Source organism: Salmo trutta, chromosome 14, assembly GCF_901001165.1.
Source record: "Salmo trutta chromosome 14, fSalTru1.1, whole genome shotgun sequence".
Classification (NCBI taxonomy): domain Eukaryota; kingdom Metazoa; phylum Chordata; class Actinopteri; order Salmoniformes; family Salmonidae; genus Salmo; species Salmo trutta.
This window is the reverse complement of record NC_042970.1, coordinates 32,031,875-32,046,818: the sequence shown is the minus strand read 5'-3', so window position 1 is coordinate 32,046,818 and position 14,944 is coordinate 32,031,875. Positions and strand designations below refer to the sequence as shown.

Below are 14,944 nucleotides of genomic sequence, written 5' to 3'. Positions count from 1 at the left end.
TGTGAAAGAGATGAGAGAGAGATGTGAAAGAGATGAGAGAGAGATGTGAAAGAGATGAGAGAGAGAGATGTGAAAGAGATGAGAGAGAGAGATGTGAAAGAGATGAGAGAGAGAGATGTGAAAGAGATGAGAGAGAGAGATGTGAAAGAGATGAGAGAGAGTGATGTGAGTGGTACAGTGTGAGTGAATGGGCTGGTTGGTATGCAGTGCAGTCAGTTATGGTGGTTGGTGGTAATCAGGCTGAGCATCCCAAATGGCACCCTATTCCATCCGTATACAACATTTCATTTGACCAGTGCTCTATGGGCCCTGGTTAAATGTAGTGTTCTATAAAGGGAGTAGGGTGCATTTGGGACACTCCCAGACTGAGCGTTGGCAAGGCTGGCACAGGCTGGGCAATCAGCATTATTTCTGCTCCACTTTAATGTAACCATGTCACCCCATACATTGCTCTCTTCTGTCCTCTCTCTTTCAGTTTTTCCCTCCCTATCTTCTCTTATTTTATCTGTTTAACTGTTTCATGGGTTCTATGTTGAGGACTTCTTTGAGGCTTGATACTATGTTGCTATTCTCAGATTTAGTCAGTACCATGTTTCCCACTTGTCATTGTCCTTTCTTAGGACCTCAGAAAAAAAGCTAAAAAAATGTCACTGAAAGCCCAAGTCGTTCCCATCATTGTTTTAGTTGCCCTCCCACTCAAGTCAAGCATGTGTCTGTGTTAGTATGTCTGTGAGTGTGTGAACTATGTGGTTATCTTTGTGTGTATTAGGTTTGTGCGTGCCTGTGTTAAACCTGTGTGTGTGTGTGCGCCTGTGTGTGTGTGCTGCTGAATGCTGTTGATATGCACACGTGTTTACATTCAAGCGTCTGTAAATAAATGAGCCTCCTCAAAGATGTCGCCCTTGACTAGACATTTTATATACACCCAGTTATAAATATTGAACTGTATCATTCCTTATACTCTAATCAAACATTTAGGCAAAGATATATGCACTTACATGGAGACCTTAACAACACTACCAGGAATAAACGAGAACAGAAAGTATACAGTAAACAGGTATACCATGAGGCCAATTAACAATGAGTATTTTAAACAACATATACTTTCCACAAATGGAGGACATAGGAAGAGAAAGAATGAGGCAGGGCTGCCAAGGTAAGGTCTGGGTGAGAGAAGCAGACACTGGGTAAATGAGAATGAAACCTGTATGGTATGGTGAGGGAGAATGGGAAGGACAAAAAAGAGAGGAAAATACAAGGGGAGGAGGGAACTACATGTTGGAATAGCCAGCGAGCAGAGCTGTAGACTCCACCTTCCATTCCTCTCTCCATCCCATGTCCTCTTCCTGCCTCCCTCTCTCCTTATATTTCTCTCTCTCTCTCTCTCTCTCTCTCCCTCTCTCTCTCTCTCTCTCTTTCGCTCTCTCTCTCACACATATAGAACATTAGCCCACTATCTAACCACAGAGAGAGCTCAGTGAGTCGTGGAAAGCATATTGTTTCTCCACGTCTCTCTCTCTCTCTCTATCTCTCTCTCCCTCCCTCTTTCACTTTTCCACATCTCGTCTTTGGATATCCTCCTCCTGCTTTGGGACTTAACAGAGAGTGGAGCAAGCTTTCTTTCCTATTGTCAGATTATTTTTTATACTGATCCCATCTGGGGATTACCACAGGAATGCGTTTGTGTATTTGTGGGTGAGTGTGTGTGTCCTGTGCCATGCCCGCCCCTGGACTTTTCGGGACAAGCGGTAGTGAATCAGCATGAAGGGGGGTCACCATCAGCGGGGGTGCGGATGTCAACACCTGTTCCGAAAAGTGCTGGCCATGTGTGGCTGCTGCTATGCCCGTGTCCGAGGTTGGTACATCTCTACGTTATGTCCATCATTTTAACCTAGCTACTTCTCTTCACTTTACTGGTCTCAGATGAGATGGGAGTTTAGTTTGCTTTCCCAGTTATACGTCAGGTGGTCTGTGCAGTCGTGAAGTCTGTGTTTTTCCCCCCGAGATGGATGGCAGGAGATAAAAGGGATAAAAGTAGAGTGTTCTTCAGCTGGTCTGAGATCAGATGATGCAAGAGAATCAGCAGAGCTCAATCGTTTGTTGGTTGATATTCAATCTGTTTTCAGGCCAGGTAACACTAGTAAAGGGGCACCATTAAGTGTAGCTTACTCTTCTCCACTGTCCCATGCTGTTGTTCTGTGATCAGATATTGAGACAGAGATGGTGTGTGTCACTTTTACTGATGCACTGCTACTGATTTGGGACCTCTTACAGCCTCAACTTTACTCACCAACACTGAGCGTAACCTCCCTCATGAACCCAATGGAATCTGAATGCCGCTCTTCTTATGACTTCCCATTCTTTTTGAGGGCAATTCTCTCCATCTTTCTCCTACACTTTCATTCTCTTTTTCATCAGTCTGTCTGTCCTTCTCACTCTTGGCTCCTCATTCCTTTGTACTCCTCTCTCCTGCTCTCTCTATGGGCAGAGACAGTAGAGGAGAATTGATAGTGATGCTTTGCTCTTTGCTCAGACTCCAACTCCTCCAAAGGAAATTAAATTAAACACATTTGGGTCCTGGTTGTGTTTGCTCTACTCTGGTGTTTGCAGGAGACACAGTACTAGTCGCATGCTGTGAGCTGTGCAGTGTGTGAAAATATATATTTTAGACATAGTGTTAGAGAGAATATCAGTTAGGTTATATATAAAGCTAGCTATTGGGTTTTAAGTTTATTGGCTTTAAGTTCCTTGGCGTCCACATCACCCACAAACTATCATGGTCCAAACACACCAAGACAGTCGTAAAGAGGGCACGACAACGCCTATTCCCCCTCAGGAGACCCATTTGGCATGGGTCCCCAGATCCTCAATATGTTCTACAGCTGCACCATCGAGAGCATCCTGACTGGTTGCATCACCGCCTGGTATGGCAACTGCTCTGCATCCGACCGCAAGGCGCTACAGAGGGTAGTTCGTATGGCCCAGTACATTACTGGGGCCAAGCTTCCTGCCATCCAGGACCTCTATACCAGGCGGTGTTAAAGGAAGGCCCTAAAAATTGTCAAAGACTCCAGCCACCCTAATCATAGACTGTTCTTTCTGCTACCGCACGGCAAGCGGTACCCGAGCGCCAAGTCTAGGTCCAAAAGGCTCCTTAACAGCTTCTACCTCCAAGCCATAAGACTGCTGAGTAGTTAATCAAATATCTACCCTGACTATTTGCATTGACCCCCCCCCCCCCCCATTGACCCCCCCCCCCCTTTTTAACGTTGCTGCTACTCGCTGTTAATTATCTATGCATAGTCACTGAACCTCTACCTACATGTACATATAACCTCAATTACCTCGACTAACCTGTACCCCCGCACATTGACTCGGTACCGGTACCCCTTGTAATATCTTGGTTATTGTTATTTTATTGCTTTTTGATGTATTTTTTTTAATTTTACTTAGTTTATTTAGTAAATATTTTCTTAACTCTTATTTTTCTTAAAACTGCATTGTGGTCTAGGGCTTGTAAGTAAGCATTTCACGGTAAGGTCTACACCTGTTGTATTCGGTGCAAATTTGATTGGATTTGATATACTAGGGTTGCAAATTTGACTCTGCTCAGTGATGTAGGGTTTACATAGACACTATGACTCTGCTCAGTGATGTAGGGTTTACATAGACACTATGACTCTGCTCAGTGATGTAGGGTTTACATAGACACTATGACTCTGCTCAGTGATGTAGGGTTTACATAGACACTATGACTCTGCTCAGTGATGTAGGGTTTACATAGACACTGTGGGATCTATTTTAACAAACCTAACATAATAGTAAATCTTAGCACTGGCGATAGAGCTATAGGATCAGAGGGTGTGTCAGAAATATGTTTGTTATTTTCAGTGGGGATTAATGGTGTGGTGGTGTGAAAGGTCTGGGTTTTGATTAATAAACAAGTTGTAAGTAGAGAACGACCAATAATCGACCAAGATAATATACCGGGCCGATTTTGGCCATTTCGAGTCTATCAGCCATTCCCTATAGGTTTTGCCTATAGTCCATCTACATAGCAAGGCTGCTGTTATGCCACTCATCGCCTGAGCCACAAACACTGCAGAATGCTGAGGAATGTCTAGCTGAGAAAATAAGCAGCAGCAAGCGATCTCATTCTCCAATAGAAAAGTGCAGTATTCAGAAAATGAACTCCTTTTACAAATATTACTTTAGTTAATTCACTAATAATAAGGATTGTGTACGTGCCCGGACATGCATGCAATAAGCAAACTAGCTAAGCAGATAGCTATGTGACCTGTTAGGAAAGAGTAGGATAACTAATCCTTTCATCTGTGGTGTTAGCTGTCTAGCTACTATGCTAGCTAGCTGGCTAGATAAACATGGTGATAATTTATCAGGTAGGAGCTACTAGCCAACGTTAGCTGGTTATCATTTTGAACATGCACCATTTTCGGCAACGAGCCATTTCTGACTTATGGTGTAACGTTAGCTATTTACTGGTGTGCTGATCTGACTAGATGCAATTCTGTCTGTAAATTGACAGTTGAATTAGATGATTGTTGTAATAGGGAAAGGAAGTGTTTTAAAATGCCTAAATAAAGGTTGCCAATATGTTTCGCCACCTAAGAATCTTCCTACATGTTTATGGACCAAGAAAGCTGTAGATCAGCGCTTCTGTGTGCGTTTTCACTTCTCAAACTATGGGCAGATATGAGTCATTCATACAGAACGTGCATCGTTGTTTCATCTTTTTTCCTACCCTCTCTCTCCTTGTTAGATATTATGCACATTCGTGGCTTGGAAGCAAATGCCATCGCCATTGAGCTAGTTCTCATAGTAGCAGTAAACGGCACCAAATGATATGAGCGATGGAGCGATATGTGAAAGAGCAGAGTTACAACCTGGCGTTCCCTGTGGCTCAGTTGGTAGAGCATGCTGTTTGCAATGCCAGCATGGTGTGTGCAATGCCAGGGTTGTGGGTTCGATTCCCACGGGGGGCCAGTACTAAAATATATATATATTGTTAGTCGCTCTGGATAAGAGCATCTGCTAAATGACTTAAATGTACAATTGTAGCAGTAGGATCAAGTTACAATCTGCCTATTTTTTGACAGATAGCTGAACTAGCCAATTGAGTTGTTTCAAATTTTGTCTTGGCAGCTGAGTTGTTTAGAGATGCTTCCTGGCAGCTGAGTTGTTTAGAGATGCTTCCTGGCAGCTGAGTTGTTTAGAGATGCTTCCTGGCAGCTGAGTTGTTTAGAGATGCTATGTGCGTTAGTGTGTTATAGCCTACAGTAGTTTGTTAAATAGCCTACAGAAACAAACTGTAGGCCTATCCCATATATTTTTGAAATATGTTAAACATGTTTACTGTCAACGTTTTTCTAAGTAATTTCATGGCTTCAATATGGAAATATATTGTTAAACATAGCATTCACACTGATATAGGCCTACTGTAAAATGCATTATGTCTGAGCCATGGACTTGCCAAACGTTGTCAATAAGCAAGACTGTGAACAATTCTAATCAAATTCTTATAAAACTAAACAACTTGTTTTAAAAAGGCTATGTTTAAATACAGTTACAGGCAACATAATTGCTCCCCGTGGTCATATTAAGACAAGGTATATGGAGGGTTTTAGCCACATCCAAACTTTTCACAGGAGCTGGAAAAAGGTCCAATATAAAGAGAAAGGGGGAATGTTCACTCACTGCTCCCAAATGTATATCGCTATAGCCCTCCATTGCCGTTGATATGGCTAGCAGTGACTTTGCCACGTGAAAGGTAAACAAAGACAAGGCAAATGGCCTACAAGCGGATTCAGCACCGTTGACAAATTCCCGCAATTTGACAGTTAGGTCCAACAGAGGAAAGTGAAAGATGCATTTTTTTAAACAAAATGATAAATAAAAACAATAAGCAGTCTTTTTAGTAAATAACTAGACATTCCTAAACAGACTACTTACAGTCACTGACACCTTTCCAACCGGGGTGCAAGGGTTGGAAAATGTACAAGTCGAAATTGCAAATCGTTTGACACTAGCGCTGCCTTAAAGCCAGTCGAAAATAGAGCCCTGTGACTCTGATCAGGGATGGAGCGTTTACATAGGGGATGTAGGGTCTAAACAGACACACACAGAGTCAGCGATATGCTCGCATCTGGAACTCTGCAGTGTCTCGGAATGTGCTGCTCTCGGATCATTGGATCATGGAAACGCTTGAGTCACAGAGTCACTCTGCCTACATTCCTTCATCCCAAAAAACGTAACCCCCCCCACACACACACATACACACACTCTGAGCAGCTATCCTTTTCTAAAAAATTTTGTTCCTGTTTCCAAGAATAGAAACAGGATTTATGGGGCGCTGTGGTGAAGAAATGTTATGTTCATTATTTTCTGACTGTCCACAGAAGCCCAGAGCTGATGACTGGTGGATAGAAAAATGCTTCTGTGCTCTAACTTTGGGGCTACAGGTTCTGTGGTGTGGCAACCGTCCAGTTCTGAGGCACATATATTTTTACGTCAAACAGTTGGTTATTGGGGCAAATAACATAATAGGTTGCTGACCACTGTGGTCTATTAGTATGCTGTGGACTTTACTAGAGTTTAAATAGAACATAGACCTTTGATCGGTGTGATATTCTCTCCTCCTTTTGACTAGAGGTCCTCTCATTTCATCAAAGCTCTGCCTTTGGCACCATATAGCAGTGCTGTGATCCAGCCCTGGCAAAGGAGCCGTACAGGAGAGCTCTCCTCTCCATGAGTTAAAGATGTCACAGAGCTCCCTTCCTGCCAAAACAGACACATTCATTTCTAATACAGTAACCAGGCAAATGTTATTACTCTTGTAACCAAGGCTGTGTGTGTGTGTGTGTACATGTTTAAGTGTGTTTATACAGTGTAGAGATAATCTCTCTCTCTCTCTGCCAGCGCTGTTTTGATTCATTTCCTAATTTACTACTGGCTAAATATAAAGGTACTCAGGCTCGAGGCAGATCTGCTGCCTGGCTGACTGAGGATTACATCTGTCTAGTCCTCCATCCTTCCTGCACACATCCTCAAATAAAAACCAACACACACTTACACAGACATACATACATGCATGCACACAGTTGCCGCTCTAACAACCTATTTGGGGAGTGCATGTTAACCTTTTAACATGTCAGTATAGAGTTGACCTGCAGTGCATTCGGAAAGTATTCAGACACCTTCACTTTTTCCACATTTTATTACATTACAGCCTTATTATCCCCCTTTTCCCTTTCCCTTATTCTAAAATGGAATAAATACACATTTTCCTCATCAATTTACACACAATACCCCATAATGACAATGTAAAAACAGGTTTTTAGAAATGTTTGCAAATGTATATAAAAAAATATATATATTTACATAAGAATTCAAACCCTTTCCTATGAGATTTGAAATTGAGCTCAGGTGCATCCTGTTTCCATTGATCATCCTTGAAATGTTTCGACAACTTGATTGGAGTCCACCTGTGGTAAATTCAATTGATTGGACGTGATTTGGAAAGGCACACACCTGTCTATGTAAGGTCCCGCAGTTGACAGTGCATGTCAGAGCAAAACCATGCCATGAGGTTGAAGGAATTGTCCATAGAGTTCTGAGACAGGAATATGTCAAGGAACAGATCTGGGGAAGGGTACCAAAAAATGTCTGCAGCATTAAAGGTCCCCAAGAACACAGTAGCCTCCATCATTTTTAAATGGAAGAAATTTGGAACCACCAAGACCCTTCCTAGAGCTGGCCGCCTGGCCAAACTGAGCAACCGGGGGAAAAGGGCCTTGGTCAGGGAGGTGACCAAGAACATGATGGTCACTTTGACAGAGCTCCAGAGTTCCTGTGTGGAGATGGTAGAACCTTCCGGAAGGACAACCATCTCTGCAGCACTCCACCAATCAGGCCTTTATGGTAGAGTGGCCAGACGGAAGCCACTCCTCAGTAAAAGGCACATGACAGCCCGCTTAGAGTTTGCCAAAAGGCACCTAAAGACTCTCAGACCATGAGAAACAAGATTCTCTGGTCTGATGAAACCAAGATTGAACTCTTTGGCCTGAATGCCAAGGGTCACGTCTGGAGGAAACCTGGCACCATCCCTACGGTGAAGCATGGTGGTGGCACCATCATGCTGTGGGGATGTTTTTCAGCTGCAGGGACTGTGAGACTAGTCAGGATTGAGGGAAAGATGAATGGAGCAAAGTACAGAGAGATCTTGATGAAAATCTGCTCCAGAGCGCTCAGGACCTCAGACTGGGGCGAAGGTTCACCTTCCAACAGGACAACCACCCTAAGCACACAGCCAAGACAACGCAGGAGTGGCTCGTGACACATCTCTGAATGTCCTTGAGTGACCCAGCCCGAGCCCGGACTTGAACCCGATCGAACATCTCTGGAGAGACCTGAAAATAACTGTGCAGCAATGCTCCCATCCAAGCTACAGTAACAGAGTTTGAGAGTATCTGCAGAGAAGAGTGGGAAAAACACCTAAAATACAGGTGTGCCAAGCTTGTAGCGTCATACCCAAGAAGGCTTGAGGGTGTAATCGCTGCCAAAGGTGCTTCAACAAAGTACTGAATAAAGGGGTCTGAATACTTTCCGAATGAACTGTATATGTATACTTTATCAACAGCCAAACATTTTTACACGTTATCATTGTTGTGTGTGTGACAAATTATATTTCTAGGGAGTGAGTAAGACCTTTAAACAAGTCAACATACACAAGGCTGCGGGGCCAAACGGATTACAAGGACGTGTGTTCCGGGCATGTGCTTACCAACTGGCAGGTGTCTTCACTGACATTTTCAACATGTCCCTGATTGAGTCTATAATGCCAACATATTTCAAGCAGACCACCATAGTCCCTGTGCCCAAGAACACAAAGGCAACCTGCCTAAATGACTACAGACCTGTAGCACTCACGTCCGTAGCCATGAAGTGCTTTGAAAGGCTGGTAATGGCTCACATCAACACCATTATCCCAAAAACCCTAGACCCACTCCAATTTGCATATTGCCCAAACAGATCCACAGATGATGCAATCTCTATTGTACTCCACACTGCCCTTTCCCACCTGAACCAAAGGAACACTTATGTGAGAATGCTATTCATTGACTACAGCTCAGCGTTCAACACCATAGTACCCTCAAAGCTCATCACTAAGCTAAGGATCCTGGGACTAAACACCTCCCTCTGCAACTGGATCCTGGACTTCCTGACGGGCCGTCCCCAGGTGTTGAGGGTAGGTAGCAACACATCTGCCACGCTGATTCTCAACACTGGAGCTCCCCAGGGGTGCGTGCTCTGTTCTCTCCTGTACTCCCTGTTCACCCACAACTGCATGGCCAGGCACGACTCCAACACCATCATTAAGTTTGCAGATGACACAACAGTGGTAGGCTTGATCCCCGACAACGACGAGACAGCCTATAGGGAGGAGGTCAGAGACCTGGCTGGGTGGTGCCAGAATAACAACCTATCCCTCAACGTAACCAAGACTAAGGAGATGATTGTGGAATACAGGAATAGGAGCACCGAGCACGTCCCCATTCTCATCGACGGGGCTGTAGTGGAGCAGGTTGAGAGCTTCAAGTTCCTTGGTGTCCACATCAACAACAAACTAGAATGGTCCAAACACACCAAGACAGTCGTGAAGAGGGCACGACAAAGCCTATTCCCACTCAGGAAACTAAAAAGATTTGGCATGGGTCCTGAGATCCTCAAAAGGTTCTACAGCTACAACATCGAGAGCATCCTGACTGGTTGCATCACTGCCTGGTACGGAAACTGCTCGGCCTCTGACCGCAAGGTACTACAGAGGGTAGTGCACACGGCTCAGTACATCACTGGGTCCACATCGACAGAACAGTAGAGGGTGGAAAGTTTTAAATTCCTCTGCGTACACATCACGGACAAACTGAAATGGTCCACCCACACAGACAGCGTGGTGAAGAAGGCACAGCAGCGCCTCTTCAACCTCAGGAGGCTGAAGAAATTCGGCTTGTCACCAAAAACACTCACAAACTTTTACAGATGCACAATCGAGAGCATCCTGCCGGGCTGTATCACCGCCTGGTACGGCAACTGCTCCGCCCATAACCGTAAGGCTCTCCAGAGGGTAGTGAGGTCTGCACAACGCATCACCGGGGGCAAACTACCTGCCCTCCAGGACACCTACACCACCCGATGGCACAGGAAGGCCAAAAAGATCATCAAGGACAACAACCACCCGAGCCACTGCCTGTTCACCCCGCTATCATACAGAAGGCGAGGTCAGTACAGGTGCATCAAACAGCCATCACTAACATTGAGTGGCTGCTGCCAACATACTGACTCAACTCTAGCCACTTTAATAATGGTAAAATTGATGTAATAAATGTATCACTAGCCACTTTAAACAATGCCACTTTATATAATGTTTACATACCCTACATTACTCATCTCATATGTATATACTGTACACTATACCATTTACTGCATCTTGCCATCTTGATGTAATAAATGTATCACTAGCCACTTTAAACAATGCCACTTTATATAATGTTTACATATCCTACATTACTCATCTCATATGTATATACTGTACTCTATACCATCTACTGCATCTTGCCTATGCCGTTCGGCCATCACGCATTCATATGTTTTTATGTACATATTCTTATTCATTCCTTTACACTTGTGTGTATAAGGTAGTTGTTGTGAAATTGTTAGGTTAGATTACTTGTTAGATATTACTGCATGGTCGGAACTAGAAGCACAAGCATTTCGCTACACTCGCATTAACATGTGACAAATAAAATTTGACCAGGCGGTGTCAGAGGAAGGCCCTAAAAATTGTCAAAGACTGTTCTCTCTACTACCGCATGGCAAGTGGTACAGGAGTGCCAAGTCTAGGACAAAAAGAGTTCTCAACAGTTTTTACTCCCAAGCCATAAGACTCCTGAACAGGTAATCAAATGGCTACCCGGACTATTTGCATTGTGTGCCCCCCCAACCCCTCTTTTTACACTGCTGCTACTCTGTTTATCATATATGCATAGTCACTTTAACTATACATTCATGTATATGCTACCTCAATTGGGCCCAACAACCAGTGCTCCCGCACATTGGCTAACCGGGCTATCTGCATTGTGTCCCGCCACCCACCACCCGCCAACCCCTATTTTACACTACTGCTACTCTCTGTTCATCATATATGCATAGTCACTTTAACCATATCTATATGTACATACTACCTCAATCAGCCTGACTAACCGGTGTCTGTATGTCGCCTTGCTGCTTCTATAACCTCGCTACTGTATATAGCCTGTCTTTTTACTGTTGTTTTATTTCTTTACTTACCCATTGTTCACCTAATACCTTTTTTGCACTTTTGGTTAGAGCCTATAAGTAAGCATTTCACTGTAAGGTCTACACCTGTTGTATTCGGCGCACATGACAAATAAACTTTGATTTGATTTTTCCTAGCCACCGTGCTTCTGCACCTGCATTGCTTGCTGTTTGGGGTTTTAGGCTGGGTTTCCTTACAGCACTTTGTGTCATCAGCTGATGTAAGAAGGGCTTTATAAATTAATTTGATTTGATATTAAATTATTCTCACACTGGGCCAAATGAGTAGGCGTACAATAGTACATTTGGTCCTGTGTCAGTTAGCGTCAGTGTAGAGGGCGATATGTCTTTGCTCTCACCATAAGGCCATCTCTCTTGTTTTATGAGCCAGCAAAAGCATTAAGCTAGCCATGTGGAGAGATAGATCCAGAGTAATGGAAGCCACATGATGAGAACACAGACAGACTGCAGACAGACAGTGAATTGTCTCTTTCACAGTACAGGCTAGATTGTGGTGGTGATAGGTCGTAAATAAGTGGTTTGCGTCCCAAATGGCACCCTATCCCCTATATAGTGCATTACTTTTGACCAGGGCCCATGGGAATAGGGTGCCTTTAGGGACACGGAAACAGTTGTATTCATCAAAGTGCAGGGAGGTGCCATATGAACAAGTGCTCTGTGCCGTAGTGCAGTAAAGAACATCAGACTGTTATAATCTGACTTCTGACTGGGACGATCCACTTCTGCACCACCAAGATAACGCTGATCTATTAGAGAGCTTAATGCCCAGTGTGTGTGTGGGGGGGACGGGAGAGGGGGCGGGGGAGACGGGACGGGACGATTAAAGAGCAGCTCTGTCCATGCTGCAGAGACAGAGACACTGCAAATAGGTGTGTGTAAATACACACACAGACAGACATTTGGACAGGGAAGGGACGTCTAGTGCCTTCGGAAAGTATTCAGACACCTTGACTTTAAACAAAAAAAAATCTGTTACAGCCTTAATATAAAATTGATTAAATAAATAAAATCCTCAGCAATCAATCAGGTTTTTAGAATTTTAGCAAATGCATTAAAAATTAAAAACAGGAATACCTTATTTACAAGGTGCAGCAACGCACCCCATCCAACCTGACAGAGCTTAAGAGGATCTGCAGAGAAGAATGGGAGAAACTCGCCAAATATAGGTGTGCCAAGCTTGTAGCGTCATACCCAAGAAGACTCGTGGCTGTAATCGCTGCCCAAGGTGCTTCAACAAAGTACTGAGTAAAGGGTCTGAATACTTATGTAAATATATATTTTAGTTATTTATATTTGATACATTTGATAAAATGTCTAAAAACCTGTTTTTGCTTTGACATTATGGGGTGTTGTGTGTAGATTGATGAGGGAAAAAAACGATTTAATCAATTTTAGAATAAGGCTGTAAGGTAGCAAAATGTGGAAAAATCAAGGGGTCTGAATACTTCCCAAAGGCACTGTAAACTTATGCGCACACTATAGAGGGATAACTCTAGCAAGCATTGTGTCGTGAGGGAGTCGTAATATACTAATTTAATAGTTAATGTAGGAGGACAGCATAGTCTCTAGGCCATGATGGAGATCCCAGTGTATTCAACCACCATTCCTCTTGGATGAGCTCCTATTTTTCTCTACTTTAATTATCATAAAGCCTGTCAGACAGTGAGAAAATGCTCGTGTTAATGTGACAGTGATAATTAACGCTGCCTGCCTGGTGTTTTAAAATAACCCTGTCTGAGTGAGGTCACCATCACCATGGTATTAAAATGTATACTGAGAGAGAGAGAGAGAGAGAGAGAGAGAGAGAGGCTGGGTCTCCTTATCCTCCACCCTCCTAGCTCTCTCTCTGTCCCGTGGTAAGTCTGGTTCTGATTTTGTGTGTGTGTTATTTGTTATTGACATGGCTGAGTGTTGGGGTCCGATTTGTCTCTTCTTGGAGCTTTCTGTACCCCTTTCCATCCTTTCCACTCTCTCTCTCCTCTGTCTTTCCATCCTTTCCACTCTCTCTCTCCTCTGTCTTTCCATCCTTTCCACTCTCTCTCTCCTCTGTCTTTCCATCCTCCACTCTCTCTCTCCTCTGTCTTTCCATCCTTTCCACTCTCTCTCTCCTCTGTCTTTCCATCCTTTCCACTCTCTCTCTCCTCTGTCTTTCCATCCTCCACTCTCTCTCTCCTCTGTCTTTCCACCCTTTCCACTCTCTCTCTCCTCTGTCTTTCCATCCTCCACTCTCTCTCTCCTCTGTCTTTCCATCCTCCACTCTCTCTCTCCTCTGTATTTCCATCCTCCACTCTCTCTCTCCTCTGTCTTTCCATCCTTTCCACTCTCTCTCTCCTCTGTCTTTCCATCCTCCACTCTCTCTCTCCTCTGTATTTCCATCCTCCACTCTCTCTCTCCTCTGTCTTTCCATCCTTTCCACTCTCTCTCTCCTCTGTATTTCCATCCTCCACTCTCTCTCTCCTCTGTCTTTCCATCCTCCACTCTCTCTCTCCTCTGTCTTTCCATCCTTTCCACTCTCTCTCTCCTCTGTCTTTCCATCCTTTCCACTCTCTCTCTCCTCTGTCTTTCCATCCTCCACTCTCTCTCTCCTCTGTATTTCCATCCTCCACTCTCTCTCTCCTCTGTCTTTCCATCCTCCACTCTCTCTCTCCTCTGTCTTTCCATCCTTTCCACTCTCTCTCTCCTCTGTCTTTCCATCCTCCACTCTCTCTCTCCTCTGTATTTCCATCCTTTCCACTCTCTCTCTCCTCTGTCTTTCCATCCTCCTCGTACTTGTAGTTTTCTATTCCTCTGTGTCTTCCTGTTGATCCTTGACCTTTATTCCCTTCCCAACCCCCTGGTGTTTGTTAGTCATCTCAAGACTCTATCTCCCCCTCCTCACTCTCTCTCTCTCTCTCGCTCTCTCTTTCTCTCTCTCTCTCTCTCTCCCCTTCTCTCTGCCTCTCCCTCACTCTCTCATCCTCTCTTTATCCCCCCACCCTTCTCCCAGTTCATCTAAGGAAATGTAATGTGACTGTCTGTGTGTTGATGTGAACATTGTCCAGCAGCTGTTGTCTGTCAGTGACCTCAGTGTCAGAGATGCAATCATTTGTGTGCATAAATAGGGGGGAATGCCCAGTGATGTCACTGCATTTTCTCTCTTTGTCATCAGCTTATAAGGCAAAATCAAGTCCCCTCCTTTCATCATGGAAAAAACTGTAGAGGAGACCAGTGTTGCTTGTCACACGTTTTACTCTCGTGTAGTTCTCAGCACCAGTATATCTTACAAGACTCTTTTCAACATTAATAGAAAGAAAGGTATTGGGTTGAAATGGGGACCATTTTTATTCTCATCTTATTCCAACATGGAGTTATAAGCCATCAAACACACTCTGTCCACTTTTGACAACCAGCCCCATTGCGGGGTTGGTTGTCGCAAAGTACGGGGTTGGTTGTCACAATGTTTGCTAGTAGCTTATTCATTTTATAACAGGAAATGAAGCAATATAATATACAGAGTCTTAGAAAGCCTTTTTGATGGAATGATATTCCTAACAAAATTCAGCATTTAATGCCTTAAGAACGACATATGGCA

General features: G+C 43.9%; 1 protein-coding gene across 1 annotated transcript in view; it reads left to right on the top strand.

The window, feature by feature from the left end:
• Positions 1-1,408: 1,408 nt before the first annotated feature.
• LOC115207834 (rho guanine nucleotide exchange factor 25) overlaps positions 1,409-14,944 on the top strand; it is a 55,894-nt gene continuing 42,358 nt past the window's right edge. The window contains exon 1 of the mRNA XM_029775333.1: positions 1,409-1,855. Within this exon, the coding sequence (XP_029631193.1) occupies positions 1,762-1,855 (94 nt within the window). The 5' untranslated portion in view covers positions 1,409-1,761. The remainder of the gene's footprint in view (positions 1,856-14,944) is intronic.